Genomic DNA, 21,833 nt, shown 5'->3' with positions numbered 1-21,833 from the left:
TATGGCGACACGCTCATCCCCCTCCGCACACCCGCAAACCTCTCGCCCACAACGCCGGCCGCTCGGCCTAGTGGGGGAAAGGAGTGGGGATAGGAGTGGGGATAGGAGTGGGGGTCGCCATAGTGCACCACCTACTACTGTCGGAAATAAAGATGGCCGCCCAAACCCAAACGGTCAGTAATGAAGATGGCCGCCCAAACACTCGGTAATAAAGATAGCCACTCTAACCCAAACAAACCTAAACGGTCGGTAATAAAGATAGCCGCCCAAACCCAAACGGTCGCTAATAAAGATGGCCTCCCAAACACAAACAAACCCAAACAAACCCAAACAGCCCCAAACAAACCCAAACATGTGATCGAACTGAGCTCAAACCCAAACATGTGATCGAACTGAGCTCAAACCCAAACAGTCGGTAATAAAGATGGCCGCCCAAACCCAAACGGTCGGTATTAAAAATGGCCGCATAAACCCAAACAAACCCAAACATGTAATCGAATTGAGCTCAACCCCAAACAAACCCAGACAGTCGTTAAGGCAGTTTCCCAAACCCAAACAGTCATTAAGGCAGTTTTCCCAAACCCAAACATCGAACTGAGCTCAAACCCAAACTGAGCTCAAACATTCAAAGTCCCGCGCGCCCATAGATGGCGATCTGGCTAGTGGAGATCTCGTGTGCGGAGTCACGGCTGACCGAGCATATAAGGCAGCGCGTAGCGCTTGGATTTCGTTGAGCGACTATGGTAAGTATATCCCACAATAATGCTCTCATGTACCTTTTTGTTCTTTTACAGGTGTGGTGGCCACGAGTGGGCCCCTCGCTTGGCCGCGGTCAGTAATAAAGATGGCCGCTCTACGAATCGGTAGTCCGGTCGACTGGATGGTCTGCTCCACCCGTCGGTAAAACAGATTCCTCGGTGGGAGATTCGAACGCTGTATTTTTGGCTGGACATTTGAACTTTGTAGTTTTGGCGGGAGATTCGAACGCTGTATTTTTGGCTGGACATTTGAACTCTGTTATTTTGGTGGGGGAGATTCGTTCGCTATGTTTTTGGCGGGGGCATTGGACCTCTATAGTTTTGGCGGGAGATTCGAACGCTGTATTTTTGGCGGGACATTTAAACTCTGTAGTTTTGGCGGGACGTTGAACTCTGTTATTTTGGTGGGGAGATTCGAACGCTACGTTTTTGGCGGGGCATTTGACCTTTATAGTTTTGGCGAGAGATTTGAACTGTGTAGTTTTGGCGGGAAATTTGAACTGTGTAGTTTTGGCGGGGGAGATCCGAACGCTGTATTTTTGGCGGGACTTTTGAACTCTGTTATTTTGGTGGGGGAGATTCGAACGGTGTATTTTTGGCGGGACTTTTGAACTCTGTTATTTTGGTGGGGAGATTCGAACGCTACGTTTTTGGCGGGGCATTTGACCTTTATAGTTTTGGCGAGAGATTTGAACTGTGTAGTTTTGGCGGGAAATTTGAACTGTGTAGTTTTGGCGGGGGAGATCCGAACGCTGTATTTTTGGCGGGACTTTTGAACTCTGTTATTTTGGTGGGGGAGATTCGTTCGATATGTTTTTGGCGGGGCATTTGACCTCTATAGTTTTTGCGGGAAATTTGAACTGTGTAGTTTTGGCGGGAGATTCGAACGCTGTATTTTGGCGGGACATTTAAACTTCGTAGTTTTGGCGGGAGATTCAAATGTTTTGACGGGAACTCGAACTGTCAGTCATAAAATTCTTTACTCTGTTGTTTCGGCGGGAGATTCAAATGTTCTGACGGGGGTCCGAACTATCAGTAACTAAAACCCCAGACTGTTGGAGGATGAGCAGATAAGTCGAGACTGAAAGTGCTCGAACGATCTTAGAGGTGATGACTTAACTATCGGAATATGCAGACCCGTGCGCGTCTCCATCCAGCGTCCTGCATTACCGATTGTCTCCAGGGGAAACCCCGAATCCGTACGAGGTATCCCGGAGACGCTAGGGGCGGACGCTGGGGCACTGTTCTGAACTAATCTCTCTCTATCCGAGATCCTAATTACGCGCCTCAGGATAGACAACTATCAGGATAGTTGAGGTTAGTCTTCTGTCACTGAGGATAGTCAGCGAGGTTAGGATAGTTGAGCTTGGGATAGTCATGATAGTTGAGGTTAGGAAAGTCATCTATCACAAGAGTTGAGGTTAGTCAGCTGTCACGATAGTGAAGATTAGGATAGTCACGATAGTTGAGGTTAGCCAACTGTCAGGTTAGAATAGGCACGAGCGGGATATTCAAAGTGCAGGCTATTTGTCGTTAATGACCCACCAAACGCAGAATCTCATTGGCTGAGACCCAGGGCGGAATCCCATTGGGGGAGACACGAACAGAATCTGATTGGCGGAGACACGAACAGAATCCCATTGGCGGAGACACGAACCCACCGTCGGAATGGTCTAACGTGTGGTGGAGATTCGGCTATTGGGAATGCAGATTCCACACCCCCCTCCCGATAGAGCTGTGGCGAACACTGCAGCGGGAGATTCGAAGTATTGGCGATCAGGTCAAAATAACCAGTTGGGCGAGGATAGCCAACCATTTAGATAGTCAGCGATCAGAATAGACAGCTATCAAGATGGCCGACTAACGATCAGGGATAGCCAACCAACTGTCCCCTACCGAACGAATCCTATTGGTGGACAGCGAACCCAGATCCCCATTGGTGGACGGCGAACCCACATCCCATTGGTGGATTGGCGAATCCCATTGGTGGACGGCGAATCCCATTGGTGGACCATCAGAATAGTTGCAGTCACGTGGTGGGGACAGTCGGAATACTCAGGTGGACTTCCCCCACCCGATAGAGCCAACTGTGGAGCCGCTCCCGCGGCGCGATCAGGATAGCCAATTATGAGAGTAGCTGGAATACTCAATCGGCAACCATCTGGATAGTCAACGATAAAGATGTCCAAACACAGATGTTCGAACGGTGGGAATATCAGGGATGAGGATAGCCAACTGGCGCCTACCAAACGAAACCCATTGGTGGACAGCGTCTCCAGAGCAGAATGGACAGCCAACTATCGCGATAATCAAGGTTAGGATCGGGGTCGCGGGCAGTTCCACTTATCTGCTGCGCAAGCATACGAGAGATGGCTGGGGGAAGAAATTCGAGCATAGCGCCACTGCTGTCCGGATAGTTGATTCGAGATCACCCGCTGCGTGGTGACTCTTTTCCGGTGCTGCCAGGATAGCCGAGTGTCAGGATAGTTTGCGAACTAACGTTGAAGTTGACTATTGGAATAGTTGGAGTTAACTATTGGAATAGTTGAAGTGAACTATCGGAATAGTTAAGAAACGGACCGTGAAAGCGCGCCTGACCGGTTTTGGTATAAATATACCGGGCACTGCGTGACTTTGCGCAGTTCATCATGGTTGGTCGAAGCGACGAGTTCCGTCGTATAAAGCGAACGCTCTGCCAGCTGGAAAATTTTCCATCTCATTAGGCTCCTTACTTGCATTAACAAGACGTTCGAGCGGCTCGACGTTTGGTTTGAATGTTTCGGTGAGAGTTCTCTCCCTCGATTGTTTATCCCCCATCTGGATCATGTACTTGCGTTTAACAGCATCTCTTATTTTTTCCAGCTGGCAGAGCGTTCTCTTTATACGACGGAACTCGTCGCACGCAGTGCCCGGTATATTTATACCAAAACCGGTCAGGCGCGCTTTCACGGTCCGTTTCTTAACTATTCCGATAGTTCACTTCAACTATTCCAATAGTTAACTCCAACTATTCCAATAGTCAACTATTCCGATAGTCAACTATTCCGATAGTTAACTTCAACGTTAGTTCGCAAACTATCCTGACACTCGGCTATCCTGGCAGCACCGGAAAAGAGTCACCACGCAGCGGGTGATCTCGAATCAACTATCCGGACAGCAGTGGCGCTATGCTCGAATTTCTTCCCCCAGCCATCTCTCGTATGCTTGCGCAGCAGATAAGTGGAACTGCCCGCGACCCCGATCCTAACCTAGATTATCGCGATAGTTGGCTGTCCATTCTGCTCTGGAGACGCTGTCCACCAATGGGTTTCGTTTGGTAGGCGCCAGTTGGCTATCCTCATCCCTGATATTCCCACCGTTCGAACATCTGTGTTTGGACATCTTTATCGTTGACTATCCAGATGGTTGCCGATTGAGTATTCCAGCTACTCTCATAATTGGCTATCCTGATCGCGCCGCGGGAGCGGCTCCACAGTTGGCTCTATCGGGTGGGGGAAGTCCACCTGAGTATTCCGACTGTCCCCACCACGTGACTGCAACTATTCTGATGGTCCACCAATGGGATTCGCCGTCCACCAATGGGATTCGCCAATCCACCAATGGGATGTGGGTTCGCCGTCCACCAATGGGGATCTGGGTTCGCTGTCCACCAATAGGATTCGTTCGGTAGGGGACAGTTGGTTGGCTATCCCTGATCGTTAGTCGGCCATCTTGATAGCTGTCTATTCTGATCGCTGACTATCCAAATGGTTGACTATCCTTGCCCAACTGGTTATTTTGACCTGATCGCCAATACTTCGAATCTCCCGCTGCAGTGTTCGCCACAGCTCTATCGGGAGGGGGGTGTGGAATCTGCATTCCCAATAGCCGAATCCCCACCACACGTTAGACCATTCCGACGGTGAGTTCGTGTCTCCCCCAATGGGATTCCGCCCTGGGTCTCAGCCAATGAGATTCTGCGTTTGGTGGGTCATTAACGACAAATAGCCTGCACTTTGAATATCCCGCTCGTGCCTATTCTAACCTGACAGTTGGCTAACCTCAACTATCGTGACTATCCTAATCTTAACTATCGTGACAGCTGACTAACCTCAACTCTTGTGATAGATGACTTTCCTAACCTCAACTATCGTGACTATCCCAAGCTCAACTATCCTAACCTCGCTGACTATCCTCAGTGACAGAAGACTCACCTCAACTATCCTGATAGTTGTCTATCCTGAGGCGCGTAATTAGGATCTCGGATAGATTGATTGATTGATTGATTAACATTTATTATGCCGCGGAGTATACTCCAAAGGGCAAAAGATAAGAAATTATACAAGCAAAGACAAATGAAGCTATATAATAACAAAAATATAAAGTAACATAATATAAAATATAATGTAAAATAAAATATAATATAAAATAAAATGTAATAATGAAGTTGATACACAGCATGAAGAAAACAGACGAAGGAGGTACATACTAAGAGTAGATGCCAAGTAAAATTAAAATCAAAATAATCAAAACAAATGTCGAAGATTAGTATAGTAAAATAAAGTAAAGTAGATTAGTTCAGAACAGTGCCCCAGCGTCTGCCCCTAGCGTCTCCGGGATACCCCGTACGGATTCGGGGTTTCCCCTGGAGGCAGTCGGTAATGCAGGACGCTGGCTGGAGACGCGCACGGGTCTGCATATTCCGATAGTTAAGTCATCACCTCTAAGATCGTTCGAGCACTTTCAGTCTCGACTTATCCGCTCATCCTCCAACAGTCTGGGGTTTTAGTTACTCATACTTCGGACCCCCGTCAAAACATTTGAATCTCCCGCCGAAACAACAGAGTAAAGAATTTTATGACTGACAGTTCGAGTTCCCGTCAAAACATTTGAATCTCCCGCCAAAACTACGAAGTTTAAATGTCCCGCCAAAATACAGCGTTCGAATCTCCCGCCAAAACTACACAGTTCAAATTTCCCGCAAAAACTATAGAGGTCAAATGCCCCGCCAAAAACATATCGAACGAATCTCCCCCACCAAAATAACAGAGTTCAAAAGTCCCGCCAAAAATACAGCGTTCGGATCTCCCCCGCCACAACTACACAGTTCAAATTTCCCGCCAAAACTACACAGTTCAAATCTCTCGCCAAAACTATAAAGGTCAAATGCCCCGCCAAAAACGTAGCGTTCGAATCTCCCCACCAAAATAACAGAGTTCAACGTCCCGCCAAAACTACATAGTTTAAATGTCCCGCCAAAAATGCAGCGTTCGAATCTGCCGCCAAAACTATAGAGGTCCAATGCCCCCCGTCAAAAACATAGTGAACGAATCTCCCCCACCAAAATAACAGAGTTCAAAAGTCCCGCCAAAAATACAGCGTTCGGATCTCCCCCGCCAAAACTACACAGTTCAAATTTCCCGCCAAAACTACACAGTTCAAATCTCTCACCAAAACTATAAAGGTCAAATGCCCCGCCAAAAACGTAGCGTTCGAATCTCCCCACCAAAATAACAGAGTTCAACGTCCCGCCAAAACTACAGAGTTTAAATGTCTCGCCAAAAATGCAGCGTTCGAATCTGCCGCCAAAACTATAGAGGTCCAATATCCCCCGTCAAAAACATAGCGAACGAATCTCCATCACCATAATAACAGAGTTCAAAAGTCCCGCCAAAAATACAGCGTTCGGATCTCCCCCGCCAAAACTACACAGTTCAAATTTCCCGCCAAAACTACACAGTTCAAATCTCTCGCCAAAACTATAAAGGTTAAATGCCCCGCCAAAAACGTAGCGTTTGAATCTCCCCACCAAGGGTGCGTTCGGGGAGTCACTATTAGCGCAATCTAGCGCTAAAATCTGTTCACGGAGCCCGACGGTAGTGCCATCAAACGCATTCGTGACGTCATCAACTGTGGTGCGTGACGTCATAACGAAGCACTGTCAACGCTATTCCTTCGGAGGTAGTGTGATGGTGGCGTCAGTGTTCGCAGCCTCCGTGAACGTGAACTGGAACACTATCGCTACGAATTGCACCCCGCGTGATTATCATAACCAATCATAACCTTCACCGCATTTATGATTATAAAAGGATAAAAACGATCGCAAAATGGATAATTCGGTTGCAGTGGTTTTGCAAGATTGTAATACTCAGAAAGAATACACACTACAGTTATCTCCTAATACTGCCTTAAGAGCACATAACGGTAAGTTTCCCTATGCTTTAAAAGCTAACCGAGAACTAATCGCACTAATCTTATGATTATTATTTCTTCTCAATTTTCTTATTTATCATATAAATTTCTTATTTTTTTGGCAATAAATATTGACGGAATTTCAAAGCCCGATTCCTTTTCGTGTGTGTGTTTTGTGTAATTTCGCACAATTGATATGGTATTGGGATTTCCCATAATCATTGTTACGTTCTTTCTTTTTAATAACCAATTTTTTAATCCATTTTATATCCTTGGATGTCCTTTTTAATTGTTCTCCTCTGTATGTATTGCATACAGATCTGGCTTTTGCAACCACTCTTTTGAATGTTGCCCGACAGGCATGCGATCCAGGTGTTGCAGGCGGGGGTGAGAATTTTTGCTTCGCTATGCCATCACTATAAAAATCTCCGTTAATCAATACATATCTGAAAAAATAAAACCTTTCCAAAATTCATTTATAATCTCATTATCAATTTTTAGGGGCTTCTCAAGATACAAATAACATGATTGATGCTTCGGACGATATGATATTTGGTACGTTATAAATGGATTTTAATCTATGATCAATAGTCACGGGTATATGATTGGAATATGGTTTTGAATTAATTGAAAATACTTACTTTACAGACGCTGCACAGGATGCTATACTTTCCCAGGATGGAGATGAGCCAATGAGCCAGAACTCATCTATCGAAAACAAAGAAAGTTAGTAAATTCTGCAATATTAAGCATTTCTATATGTTCAGTTTCCGTATTGTTGTGTTTGATTTGTTTGATTCATATTACAGACTTCAGATGGTCCGATTCAGCAATAATGTTGTTGCTGGAGGAATATCGGTTGCGCGAGACTTCCATGTCTTCAGGCAAAATCAGCCATGTCAAAGCATGGAAGGAAATAGCGGCAGTAATAGAAGAAAAAGGATATGCTGTGTCCGGTAGACAATGCATGACAAGACTCAATACCATGAAACGGACATTCAAAACAATCAAGGACCACAACGGAAGATCAGGAAATAACAGGCGCAGCTGGAAATACTTAGATGTGAGGATTATTATAATTAATTTTACCTTGTTTTCAAATAAAAGTCTCGGCACAGTCATTTTCAAAAGTTGACTCTCTTTTACATTTCTACCGCCCCTTCAAAAGAAATATTAATATTTATTTTCGGGTGATGGAAGATCTCATTGGTAAAAAAACATACATGTCTCCACTAGCAACTATTTCCTCTACAGCCCCTTCCTCTGCAGCTCCTACAAGTGACAGTGGCGAAAGTTGCACAATTGCCTGTACATCCCCATCAGTTTCCGGTCAGTAACTATAATTAATTATGTATATGTCAATATTTATTGTTTTTTGCGTATTATTGAATATATGTATGAACTTTTCTAGGCAAACGTAAAGCATCCGACGCAGTGGACAGACTTATAGAAAGCCGCCGTATAGCTGAGGAAGGGAAAGAGAGGCGTCACAGAGAAAGGATTGAAATGCAAAACAAAATGATCGATATCCTTGGCAAATTTGTAACAGAACAGTAATTTATTGAGAAACTTAAAAATGTGATAACTGATCTCAGTACTGTGATAATAGATAAAACGTCAAATATATTTTGATCTAGTCTGGATTCTTGTTAAATGTATAGTGTTTGTATTATTTTATTTTCAACCTCCACAGTATTTGCCATTGACATTTTTGATTAAGTTTACATTTTGAAAGTTTTGCTTTTATACAGAATTTTATATTTAGCAACGAAAAGGATGCTTCTTTTTTCTATTAGTATAGTTATGAATGGAACGGACGTTTGTTCGTACTACTATCGATCTAGACGATATCGAATATGAATTTCTAAGCTTTAACATTTAACGCTCTAAAGCTATCAGGTACCATTCATTTCGGTTTTATCTTTTATGCTTTATAATACTTCAGACAATTTTATTATACATCTTATTTTTTTTTATAGACATTTGTTTTATACATCTTGGACCAAGTTAAGAGGCGCTACACATTTCTTATGTGTAATTGTCCTGCTATCGTATCTCGTTTTATCGAGCCTGTATTCACAGCATTACGAACTCTTTCATTATCATCAGCCATTTCACAGTCCATAATTTCTTCCTCCTCCACTTCTATGTTTAGATCGTTATCTCTTGTCAAACATATATTGTGTAAGACGCAGCAGGCAAGAACATGTTTTGGAATCTTAATGACTCGATCAACTGCGAGTACGGTAAGCAGACTTCGAAAACGTCCTTTTAGAAGTCCGAAGGCTCTTTCTATTGCAATTCTTGCAGAAGATTGCGAAAAATTATAATTACGTTGTCTCTCAGTCAAATGTCCATTATCACGATATGGCGTTAACAAGTTTTCATGCAATTTATATGCAGAATCTCCAACCAAATGACACTGCTGAGGAAATTTGAGTAAGTTGCCGAAATAGGATGGAACTTCAGAAAGGCGGAAAACTCTCTGGTCATGTACCGAACCTACGTGTCCTACGTAGCAATGAGTATACTGGCCTTTGTGATCGCAGATTGCCTGTAAAACATCATTCAGTGGATGTTAGTTTTATACATATAAAATAGCATAATAGATGTGCTAATTTTTTTCTTGGAAAAACTCGTAGAATGAAACACTATGATTTTCTTTCTCGCCACTTTCAGATAAACAAACCTATTATCAATCAAATATCAATTACTCGTATATTAGATATTAATATTTAAGCAAAAGACGATTACTTGAAGCTGGATTGAATGATGGCCTTTGCGGTTAACATAAGCTTCAGGATTGACTTTCGGAGCTGGTATCCTGATATGAGTGCCATCGATAGCACCAATGACTTTTGGGAATCCGCTAGAAGCTTCAAATCCTGCCCATACTTCCTCAACTTCTTCTCCAGTGGGCCATTTAATGACCAAAGGTGCTAGCTCAACCAAACTGTCAGTAACGCGTTGAGTACAGTACAGCGCAGTGCTTCTGCCAACATCAAATCGATCGGAAATTGATCTAAACACATAAGAAAACCGTAAACTTCCCCTAGGGAAAAAAAGGTTGGGACAAGTACATTGATGGTCTCTTGTTTCTGGATGACATAGAAAAAAGACTCAGAACCAGGAAAAAAATTCTATAGAAATAATAAACGAAAAATTGAAAAGTTCAAAAAAATTCAACAAAAATAAAAAATAATCGAAAAAAATTCTGTAAAGAAAAATAAAAAATTTTCAAAAAATTCATAAATATTGGACAAATGGAAAAATGTACTACCCAAGTTACATGCAGTATAAAAATGTATGATATCAATTGGAGGCCAAGTTTTTATTGATAATTTGGAATATTTATCCAACAAATCGGAAACTTTAATTGAAATTTATGATAATTATTTTCAAGAAAAAAGTTAATGAAAAAAAGTCATAACGGAAGTTACGTGCAGTACTAAAATGTATTATATCAATTCGAGGTCAAGTATTTATCAGTTATTCGAAATATAATCTCCGGCAACAAATGAGCGTTGAGAATCCTTGTCGGGCTCACAACGTTTTATCAAAATTACTAAAAAATGAATGAAAATAAAATCATTAAAAATTCACATGAAAATCATTCGTTACTTCAATAAGGTACACACTTTAAAGAATCGATTCCCCTCCGACTTTCAGGATCTCCTGGTATTATTCACAACATTCAACTTCGATTGGATCGGTACAAATTATGTTCAAATACGTCTTAAACGTACTTGTCCGGCCCATCACTTTTTATTCAAATTGCTCATTCGAAAACAAATCAGGACTGTTCTATAATGACAAATATAATAAAATCGATAGAAATAAAAATAATATCTCCAAGTAATTTGAACTTGATTGTTCGCAAGTTCGTATAGCAATATCCACTTCTCATTTTCTTCAGTGAACACATACCATTCGGTAAGAACCAATGAAAATGAGAAATAATCAGGCACATTACTAGAAATTTTCGAACCTACTCAGCCATGAAATGTTTTTTTTTTCTATAGTCACGTACACATTTTGATAAATATCACTAGTCGAGTACGACACGTGGATTCCTGGAATTTGGAGAAAAATGATTTTGTTGTGAATTATGACTCCATACAATATAAATAGATTAATCAACTTCATCTTTCATTTTCGTTTCATTTTGACATGAGTGATTCGAAGGAAAATTATTTTCTCGGGAATTACTGTTCCTTAATATTAACACATGCATTAACTTCGTTTTTGATTTGTTTTCGAATGAGCAATTTGAATAAAAAGTGATGGGCCGGACAAGTACGTTTAAGACGTATTTGAACATAATTTGTACCGATCCAATCGAAGTTGAATGTTGTGAATAATACCAGGAGATCCTGAAAGTCGGAGGGGAATCGATTCTTTAAAGTGTGTACCTTATTGAAGTAACGAATGATTTTCATGTGAATTTTTAATGATTTTATTTTCATTCATTTTTTAGTAATTTTGATAAAACGTTGTGAGCCCGACAAGGATTCTCAACGCTCATTTGTTGCCGGAGATTATATTTCGAATAACTGATAAATACTTGACCTCGAATTGATATAATACATTTTAGTACTGCACGTAACTTCCGTTATGACTTTTTTTCATTAACTTTTTTCTTGAAAATAATTATCATAAATTTCAATTAAAGTTTCCGATTTGTTGGATAAATATTCCAAATTATCAATAAAAACTTGGCCTCCAATTGATATCATACATTTTTATACTGCATGTAACTTGGATAGTACATTTTTCCATTTGTCCAATATTTATGAATTTTTTGAAAATTTTTTATTTTTCTTTACAGAATTTTTTTCGATTATTTTTTATTTTTGTTGAATTTTTTTGAACTTTTCAATTTTTCGTTTATTATTTCTATAGAATTTTTTTCCTGGTTCTGAGTCTTTTTTCTATGTCATCCAGAAACAAGAGACCATCAATGTACTTGTCCCAACCTTTTTTTCCCTAGGGGAAGTTTACGGTTTGATATCACGCCTTTTTTCTCAAAAGTTCCTCATTTATGTTATGACGGTTATAGGATTTTAGTATAAATTTCTATGAATTATTTGCTTAGTATATTTTTATAGATTCCATTCTCATACGAACAATTTTTATGGGATAATCTTTTTCATGAAATTATCAGCAAATAAGGGACCATAAATGTACTTTTCCCAATCTTATTTTCCCTCGGTATGATGTTTGGCTTATAAAGTTGGTTTCCACCATAAAAGACCAATTTTTCGTAAAAATTGTAGTGAAGATATTTCGTCACAAGACTGCCCTTGAACTTTGGCGATTTTTTTCCTTATACTCTAATATGTTATGCCTATTAGGAACTCAACAGCATAGAGGAATCCGGGATGATAGGCCCGAGAAATGAATTTCGGTTTATAATATTGGTTTCCACGTAAAAGACCAATTTTTCTTCAAAATTGTACTGAAAATATTTCGGCACTGGTTTGGTCTTGGACTTTGGTGATTTTTCTCCTTGTCTTCTAATATGTTTTGTCTATTGGGAACCGAAGAGCATGAAGAAATGCGTGTTGTGGGCCGTAATATGATTTTCGGCTTATAACGTTGGTTTCCACGAAATAAGATCTATTTTTCGTCAAAATTGTACTGGAAATATTTCGTCACCGGTCTGTCCTTGGCCTTTGCCGATTTTTTCCAAGTCTTCATACCAAGAAACAACTGACGTAAAGATTTCCTTAATAGAACAGATTTCATTTATCCCTTTTCTTCAAAATTCAAATGAAAGATAGATCAAATTCAAGACACGAAAAATCCAACAGATTTGCCCACTTTGAATGTCGCTTTTGCATTCTGAATCTAGAGATTTCATTTCATCCAAAACGTGCCCCCAATGAAATATATTTCCGAAGTTTGCAAGTGGCCGCTGAGATCCAATTATCCACAGTTTGATAGTTGCTGAAAAAAAGTACCTGAAAACTTCTAACATTTATTATGCCAGAACTCAAAGCAGCAAAAAAAACTAAGCGAACTTAATTCAACAGAGCAACAGAATTCAAAGACGTTTAAGGTACCTGCATTGGTTTTGGAGGAAAACCATTTCAGGACAATTCAGAAATGAATTTAGAAATTCGAAAACTCACAATGGAGTAGAAAAAGGAAAATTGAAGTATTTAGAAAAGCGGAAGACTTTTGTGATAAATTTTCTAGATTCCATGATACGGTTGGAGTAAATGATTTGAATGATTGGCACACATGCTGCAACACAGAAATATCAAAGTTTGGAAGTATTCGCTGTGTATCAGTCATACAAACTTCAATACTATTTGAAAAGGAACACTTAAAACCTTGCCGAACCAAGTTCCATTACATATTACCATAATCAAAGATAAGGGGTGATCCGTCGCATATATATTTATCCACAGAAATTTCAGAGTCAATGTATCTGCGCGATGAGCTTCGAAGACAGCAATTTCAAATCTATCCATAAATGAGCAACTGAAGACTTTTATAATCAATTTTTTACTTCATATACACTACCGTCGGAAAGTTTCCGGACAAAAATTGAAAAGAGAGCCGATACTATTTGTTGCGCCATTTTGCCGTTAAATGATGTAGGCAAATTTCCCTTGCGGCATTTCAAAATAGAAACATTTAGCTTTATTTTGGCCTATTTAAAAATTATGCACGATTTTTTTTACAGCCCCCACCGATTTTTGAAAACGACAATTTTTTGTCATTTTTTTGTTGACTTTCGAATGAACCCCGTTTATGATAAAAAATTGTTTCATGCATTTTTCGGATTAAAATCTTAAAGGGGGAAGCCTTAGCTTTAATTTCTTTTTTTATAAAGTTCTCTAGCATTTTTTTTTCTAAAGTTATAGTGTTTTTTATGCAAAATGGGATATTTTGAAAATTGCTCCGGAGCACGTAAACGATGAGGTTTACAAAAAAACCTCAAGAGGATAAAAAGTTGTAATATTTTATGGTAAAATCATACGAATTTTTTTAAATAGTTTTTTTTCAATTTTTTTTTCTTGATTTCCGGTGGGTGCTCGATTGTTATAAAAACCATTAATATGATTGAATAAAATTTTGTACTCACATTTTAAACTTTTGTCTCGTCGAAAAACCCTCCTCTCGCGGACAACACGGCCTTGACGAGACGTGGCATCCTCTCCACAAGCTTTTGGCAGGTCTCCTGGCTCGTTTCGTTCCACGCTTTCACGAGAGAGTCCCATAGATTTTCGGCGGACGAATGGGTGCCTTTACGTACTTGCCGATCTATCTCGTCCCACAAAAGCTCGATTGGATTAAGATCGGGCGACTGAGGAGGCCACTGCATAATCCGAAGATCGCCGCTATTTTGCTTCGACTCGAGGTATTTCGAGCAAAGTTTTGATGTGTGCTTTGGGTCGTTGTCTTGTTGGAAAACGAACCCTTTGCCAATCAGTCGTTTTCCGGACGGCAAAGCATGATTTTTTAAAATGGCATGGTATCCCTTCTGGTCCAGAATCCCTTTTACGCGATAGAGATCGCCTGCACCCGCGTACGAAAAACTGCCCCACACCATCACGGAACCGCCCCCGTGTTTCACCGTCGGGATCACACAATCAGAATGCATCTTCTCATGGGCTCCACGGCGAACGAAAACCCGACGTTTCCCTCCAAATATTTCAAATTTGGATTCGTCGGTCCACAAAACTTTTTTCCAGTCATCGATCGTCCAATTTTTGTGTTTGCGTGCCCAGTTAAGTCGCTTTTTTTTGTTACCACGACGCAAAAGTGGCTTTTTTGTTGCGACTCTCCTGTTTAACTGGGCACTGCTCAAACGATCTTTAACTGTCGTCACTGAAATTATTTTTTTCCGACTTTCGATGAACTGCGATCGGATATTAGTCGCCGTTAGCTTCCGATTCATTTTCGACAAAATAATCATCGACCGATCCTCCGCTTTTGTCGTCACACGAGGTCTCCCGGTACGTTTTCTGTCTCTGTTTGAGTTTGTCTCCCGAAATCGTTTTATCGTGTCATTTACGGTCGATTTCGCTACTTTTAATCTTTCCGAAATGTAACGAATCGTAAATCCTTCATTGCTGAGTATAATAATTGCCGCACGCTTTTCTACACTCACATTAGGGCCCTTTTTTTTACTCATTTTTTTCAAATCTTCGCGTTTTTTTTTGGCAACAAGATATCGCAGGCACGAACTCTTTACGATGCTCGCTGACGATGAGGTACTGAGGTGCAATAATTTTTCAATATTTTTCACGCCAATTACTTTGTTCTCTTCGTGTTTTCGAAGCAGAGCTTTGTTTACTTTTTGACTGCCTCGAGCTTCGAGGAGTCGCAGCGGTTTCGGAGCAAAAAGTAAACAAACTCTGCTTCGAAAACACGAAGAGAACAAAGTAGTTGGCGTGAAAAATATTGAAAAATTATTGCACCTCAGTACCTCATCGTCAGCGAGCATCGTAAAGAGTTCGTGCCTGCGATATCTTGTTGCCAAAAAAAAACGCGAAGATTTGAAAAAAATGAGTAAAAAAAAGGGCCCTAATGTGAGTGTAGAAAAGCGTGCGGCAATTATTGTACTCAGCAATGAAGGATTTACGATTCGTTACATTTCGGAAAGATTAAAAGTAGCGAAATCGACCGTAAATGACACGATAAAACGATTTCGGGAGACAAACTCAAACAGAGACAGAAAACGTACCGGGAGACCTCGTGTGACGACAAAAGCGGAGGATCGGTCGATGATTATTTTGTCGAAAATGAATCGGAAGCTAACGGCGACTAATATCCGATCGCAGTTCATCGAAAGTCGGAAAAAAATAATTTCAGTGACGACAGTTAAAGATCGTTTGAGCAGTGCCCAGTTAAACGGGAGAGTCGCAACAAAAAAGCCACTTTTGCGTCGTGGTAACAAAAAAAAGCGACTTAACTGGGCACGCAAACACAAAAATTGGACGATCGATGACTGGAAAAAAGTTTTGTGGACCGACGAATCCAAATTTGAAATATTTGGAGGGAAACGTCGGGTTTTCGTTCGCCGTGGAGCCCATGAGAAGATGCATTCTGATTGTGTGATCCCGACGGTGAAACACGGGGGCGGTTCCGTGATGGTGTGGGGCAGTTTTTCGTACGCGGGTGCAGGCGATCTCTATCGCGTAAAAGGGATTCTGGACCAGAAGGGATACCATGCCATTTTAAAAAATCATGCTTTGCCGTCCGGAAAACGACTGATTGGCAAAGGGTTCGTTTTCCAACAAGACAACGACCCAAAGCACACATCAAAACTTTGCTCGAAATACCTCGAGTCGAAGCAAAAGAGCGGCGATCTTCGGATTATGCAGTGGCCTCCTCAGTCGCCCGATCTTAATTCAATCGAGCTTTTGTGGGACGAGATAGATCGGCAAGTACGTAAAGGCACCCATTCGTCCGCCGAAAATCTATGGGACTCTCTCGTGAAAGCGTGGAACGAAACGAGCCAGGAGACCTGCCAAAAGCTTGTGGAGAGGATGCCACGTCTCGTCAAGGCCGTGTTGTCCGCGAGAGGAGGGTTTTTCGACGAGACAAAAGTTCAAAATGTGAGTACAAAATTTTATTCAATCATATTAATGGTTTTTATAACAATCGAGCACCCACCGGAAATCAAGAAAAAAAAATTGAAAAAAAACTATTTAAAAAAATTCGTATGATTTTACCATAAAATATTACAACTTTTTATCCTCTTGAGGTTTTTTTGTAAACCTCATCGTTTACGTGCTCCGGAGCAATTTTCAAAATATCCCATTTTGCATAAAAAACACTATAACTTTAGAAAAAAAATGCTAGAGAACTTTATAAAAAAAGAAATTAAAGCTAAGGCTTCCCCCTTTAAGATTTTAATCCGAAAAATGCATGAAACAATTTTTTATCATAAACGGGGTTCATTCGAAAGTCAACAAAAAAATGACAAAAAATTGTCGTTTTCAAAAATCGGTGGGGGCTGTAAAAAAAATCGTGCATAATTTTTAAATAGGCCAAAATAAAGCTAAATGTTTCTATTTTGAAATGCCGCAAGGGAAATTTGCCTACATCATTTAACGGCAAAATGGCGCAACAAATAGTATCGGCTCTCTTTTCAATTTTTGTCCGGAAACTTTCCGACGGTAGTGTATATGTTACAGTTAGAGTCAAAATGTAAAATGAATGGCACAGTATTTAAATTGTATAGTTTGCAGATTTTTGCAGTATGTCAATGATCCGAATTTACAGCATTATAATGAAAAGTTGTCAAAAGTCATGATGTTACATTAAAATGACATAGCGCACATTGCATTCAGCAATTCTGTAAGTTTCTGGGGATGTTGGTTGGCATTATATTTGATCGCATCCAAAACTGAGCAACAGTAGACTTATTCGAATGAATTTTTTTTATAATAATTCCATATTTGTAGTTTGCAAAGTGGAAATACTCAACATACATGTCATTCCATAAGTTTTGTTATCAAAATTTGTGTTTGCATACAGCATTCCCAAGATACGATTTTTCATATCATCAGCAAAATAAGCATCCAAAGACTTTTTGGAAGAAGTTTCAAAATTTATTACTCGACAGACCAGGTGGAAAAAGTATAACAACACTTATATCAACACCAGAAACTGTTTTAAGAATCTGATATATAAAATGTGCGATTGATGATCATAGTCGGAAACCACTTGAATCATGTTACCACAATCAGCATGAAGAAATAGTAGAAAAGTATAGGACACATATTAGGCAACCATTTAATACTATGTATCGATCCGCTGCAAACCGATGGAGTCAAAACAAGGATCGGAAAGAGCAGAGCCAAACTCAATAGGAAGCAAAATGTGGGAATATTCAAAAATACCGATGACACAAGAAATAAATTAGAAAACATTTATTCGATTGGAGTTTCTTACATTATATATATACTAACAGTTCTGTGTGTTCTTGTTTTATTAATTATCAACCATAATATTTCAGATCGCAAAAAGAAAATTTGACGTTATAGGTTGACGAACATTTTTTCTTACAACTTCCAGACCTATTTTGATAAACTGATTTGCCTTATTTATATTATTCACTAACTATGCGAACGTTTGCTACATTTGTCCCACACTTCGTAACGTCAAACCCCGGTCGGTTCGTTACCACACAGCTATCAAAGGGAACTCGTATATATGACGTACATTATTACACATGATATGTAATCACGCAACTGATGATATATTTACACTGGACAATATTCCGCGAACTCTGGTTTAATTGAAAGATTATCTCAGTTGACACTTATTTCCAATCGAACGAAATAATGAAATCTTGAAAAGTTTCGTTGACATATATATGAATCGCGCATTTTTTTATATGTTTTATTTGCACACACAGATCACAGTCTACATTTACGCGGCCGCTTTTATACCGGTTTAGTATACCACAAGTTTTAACAAAATATACATTAACCAATTTTCACTAACCATTTTCATTTATTAATTAGAGTCCGCACACAACAGCACATTGGGGATCATAACCTCACCTGTCAAAATGACGTTCAGTATGAAAACAAGTCTCGGGTGGTTTCGGATGTGCGTATCGATGTATTGATATCTTATAACCTATATTCACAAATGATATAAATGATAAACTTATTTTCAGTCAAACGAATTAATGAAATCTTAAAAAGTTTCGTCGACATGCACCGCGTATTTTTTTATTTTATTCTTTTTCACACACCAGACTACATTTACCCGACTGCTTTTATACCGGTTTAGTTTAGCATTCCACAGGTTTTAGTACTATGCACTTGGTTAGATGACGAAAGTTTTTTTTATATATTCCACACGCATTCCATAATGACAAAACTCCGTTTGTTTATACGATGATCGAAAACTGACACATGGTTTATATATATATATAATATTTACGGAGTCTGAGCGCGGTCGGGGTAAGACTCAAAAGTTAGAAGGCCTAAAATGGCGAACAGGCATTCTGTATAACGCATATATAGATATACAGAATGCCTGTTCGCTATTTTAGGCCTTCTAACACTTGAGCCTCACCCGCGGTCGGCCTAGCAGCTGGAGGAGCCGACATCGTTGAGCCAATCAGAATGCGTAGAGGCAACAACTCTACTACCACTAACTACGTCAAAACGCGTATACGTATACGTCGAACTCGTGATGTGTCAGTAACTTTTGCATAATCTTGAGCCCGTGCAAAGTTTTTTCTCAGCAATTACGCCACCGATCGTGTTGATTTTGGGCGCAATCGAAAGAGAATTTCTTAATTAGCTGAAAGTTCAATTTTCAAAGCCTCAGATGACTCATAACTTCGGTAATTCAAAAAAATCACTTGCCAATTTTACCCCCACCACGGCGAATCGTTTTATTCAGAGAAAGTATACTCGGCAAGAGCCTCGGGCCAGCAGACGACAGGGCTGTCAATGTACTTGTCCCGAGACTCTACCGAGTCTCTTGATAATCAAGTTATGACGGAAACTTATATATTGCATATATTTATGAATACTTCATGCTCATGCCTAAAACAATAGAAAAATTGTCATTCATATAGTTATTACTGGCTGTTTGCAGAGAAACTTATGTTTATAGTGACAGTTTACCTGAAAGAGCCTGGAGTGGCAAACCTCCAGAGTGCCAATAAAAATTGTTTTTGTGGGCAAATCATAGGAGTTCCTCTTGTCTCTCTTTGTAGCTTTGGTGCAATAATTGATAAAATGTACTGGAACGTATCAGGGAGCATCCTAAACCATAACCCAATAAGGTTTTGTTTTAATTGAATTTCTAACGATAATTATTAAAATGGAACATAACAATCGTACCTGAAATGTGCCTTGAATTCCTGCGTCGTCAAACCCGGCACTACTTGTTCGACATAATTTTCAACTCTGCATACTTTTCGCCTTTTCTTCAATCTTTGCACAATTATTTGCTCAGCGTCATCACTTTCGCTTGATGATACCTCTATTACTTCGTGAATCATCATGGTAATTGCACTCAACAAATTACTCCGATTCATATTTTTCCACTGCTGTTTTTACACGAACACTCTAACCTATAACTTCAAACCAGCAAAAGTTCCGCGCAAATATGATCGAAAATGGCGAACGAATGCGAACGCAAATATACCGTTCATGGAGTATGCAATCACTAACACGCAATTGGGTCGATGAACAGCATTGGTAGCGTTTGGACTTTTAGTGCTGATAGTGACTCCCCGAACGCACCCCAAAATAACAGAGTTCAACGTCCCGCCAAAACTACAGAGTTTAAATGTCCCGCCAAAAATACAGCGTTCGAATCTCCCGCCAAAACTATAGAGGTCCAATGCCCCCCGCCAAAAACATAGCGAACGAATCTCCCCCACCAAAATAACAGAGTTCAAAAGTCCCGCCAAAAATGCAGCGTTCGAATCTCCCCACCAAAATAACAGAGTTCAAATGTCCAGCCAAAAATACAGCGTTCGAATCTCCCACCGAGGAGTCTGTTTTACCGACGGGTGGAGTAGACCATCCAGTCGACCGGACTACCGATTCGTAGAGCGGCCATCTTTATTACTGACCGCGGCCAAGCGAGGGGCCCACTCGTGGCCACCACACCTGTAAAAGAACAAAAAGGTACATGAGAGCATTATTATGGGATATACTTACCATAGTCGCTCCACGAAATCCAAGCGCTACTCGCTGCCTTATATGCTCGGTCAGCCGTGACTCCGTACACGAGATCTCCACTAGCCAGATCGCCATCTTTCGGCGCGCGGGACTTTGAATGTTTGAGCTCAGTTTGGGTTTGAGCTCAGTTCGATGTTTGGGTTTGGGAAACTGCCTTAACGACTGTTTGGGTTTGTTTGGGTTTGTTTGGGTTTGTTTGGGTCTGTTTGGGTTTGAGCTCAGTTCGATCACATGTTTGGGTTTGTTTGGGTTAGAGTGGCCATCTTTATGACCGGCCGTTTGGGTTTGGGCGGCCATCTTTATTACCGACCGTTTGGGTTTGGGCGGTCATCTTTATTACCGACCGTTTGGGTTTGTTTGCGTTTGTTTGTTTGGGTTCGTTTGGGTTTTTTTGGGTCTGTTTGGGTTTGAGCTCAGTTCGATCACATGTTTAGGTTTGTCTGGGTTAGAGTGGCTATCTTTATTACCGACTGTTTGGGTTTGTTTGGGTTAGAGTGGCCATCTTTATTACCTGCCGTTTGGATTTGGGCGGCCATCTTTATTACCGACCGTTTGGGTTTGGGCGGCTATCTTTATTACCGACCGTTTGGGTTTGTTTGGGTTTGAGCAGGGAATCTACTTTACCTGCGGTCGGTAAGGTAGATTCCTACATGGCGCGGAACCGGCCTAGCTGTACTACTCGATTGATATCATAAATTTTAGTGCTGCACGTAATTCAAATGGTAACTTTTTTCAATTCATTAGAAAATACTTGGCCTCGAATTGATATAATAAATTTTAATGTTGCACGTAAATTAGATGGAATTTTTTTCAATTGATTTAGCTGTTCGAATCAAATAAGAAGAATGAGGCATCGGTTTCCGAAATGATTTCAAGGGCGATTTTTCGGTATTTTTTTTACTTGTTATTTGATTCTTTTGACACTTTAAAAAATAGATACAGATTAGTTTTTTTTACAGATAATGTTTTTTCAAGATTTGTGCAAATTTTTTCGAATTGTTCTGTATTTTTTTTTATAAAATCATTTTTTTGACAATTTAAAAAGAAAATATTTTTAAAGTTTTTTTTATGGATGGAATTATCAGCAAACGAGGGACCATCAATGTACTTGTCCCAACCTTTTTTTTCCTAGGGGTTATAACTAGTGCATAATAATAAACAATCGATCAATCAATCAATCTCTCTCTCTCTCTCTCTCTCTCTCTCTCTTTCGTACGAAGAT

General features: G+C 40.2%; 1 protein-coding gene and 1 pseudogene across 1 annotated transcript; one reads left to right on the top strand and one right to left on the bottom strand.

Annotated features, from left to right (window-relative positions):
- Window positions 1–4,504: 4,504 nt before the first annotated feature.
- LOC122411362 (uncharacterized) lies at window positions 4,505–8,486 on the top strand (annotated as a pseudogene).
- Window positions 8,487–8,946: 460 nt separating this feature from the next.
- Window positions 8,947–19,923, bottom strand: LOC122411361 (putative nuclease HARBI1). The gene is made up of 5 exons (XM_043420109.1): window positions 19,763–19,923; window positions 19,544–19,684; window positions 9,930–9,951; window positions 9,684–9,872; window positions 8,947–9,483 (listed from the first exon to the last, which is right to left on the bottom strand). The coding sequence occupies exons 1-5, from the start codon at window positions 19,921–19,923 to the stop codon at window positions 8,947–8,949; spliced, it is 1,050 nt and encodes a 349-aa protein (XP_043276044.1).
- Between the last annotated feature and the right edge of the window lie 1,910 nt (window positions 19,924–21,833).

The sequence above is a fragment of the Venturia canescens genome, chromosome 5 (assembly GCF_019457755.1).
Source record: "Venturia canescens isolate UGA chromosome 5, ASM1945775v1, whole genome shotgun sequence".
NCBI lineage: Eukaryota > Metazoa > Arthropoda > Insecta > Hymenoptera > Ichneumonidae > Venturia > Venturia canescens.
The sequence above is the reverse complement of the archived record's forward strand: the minus strand, read 5'-3'. Positions and strand labels throughout refer to the sequence as shown.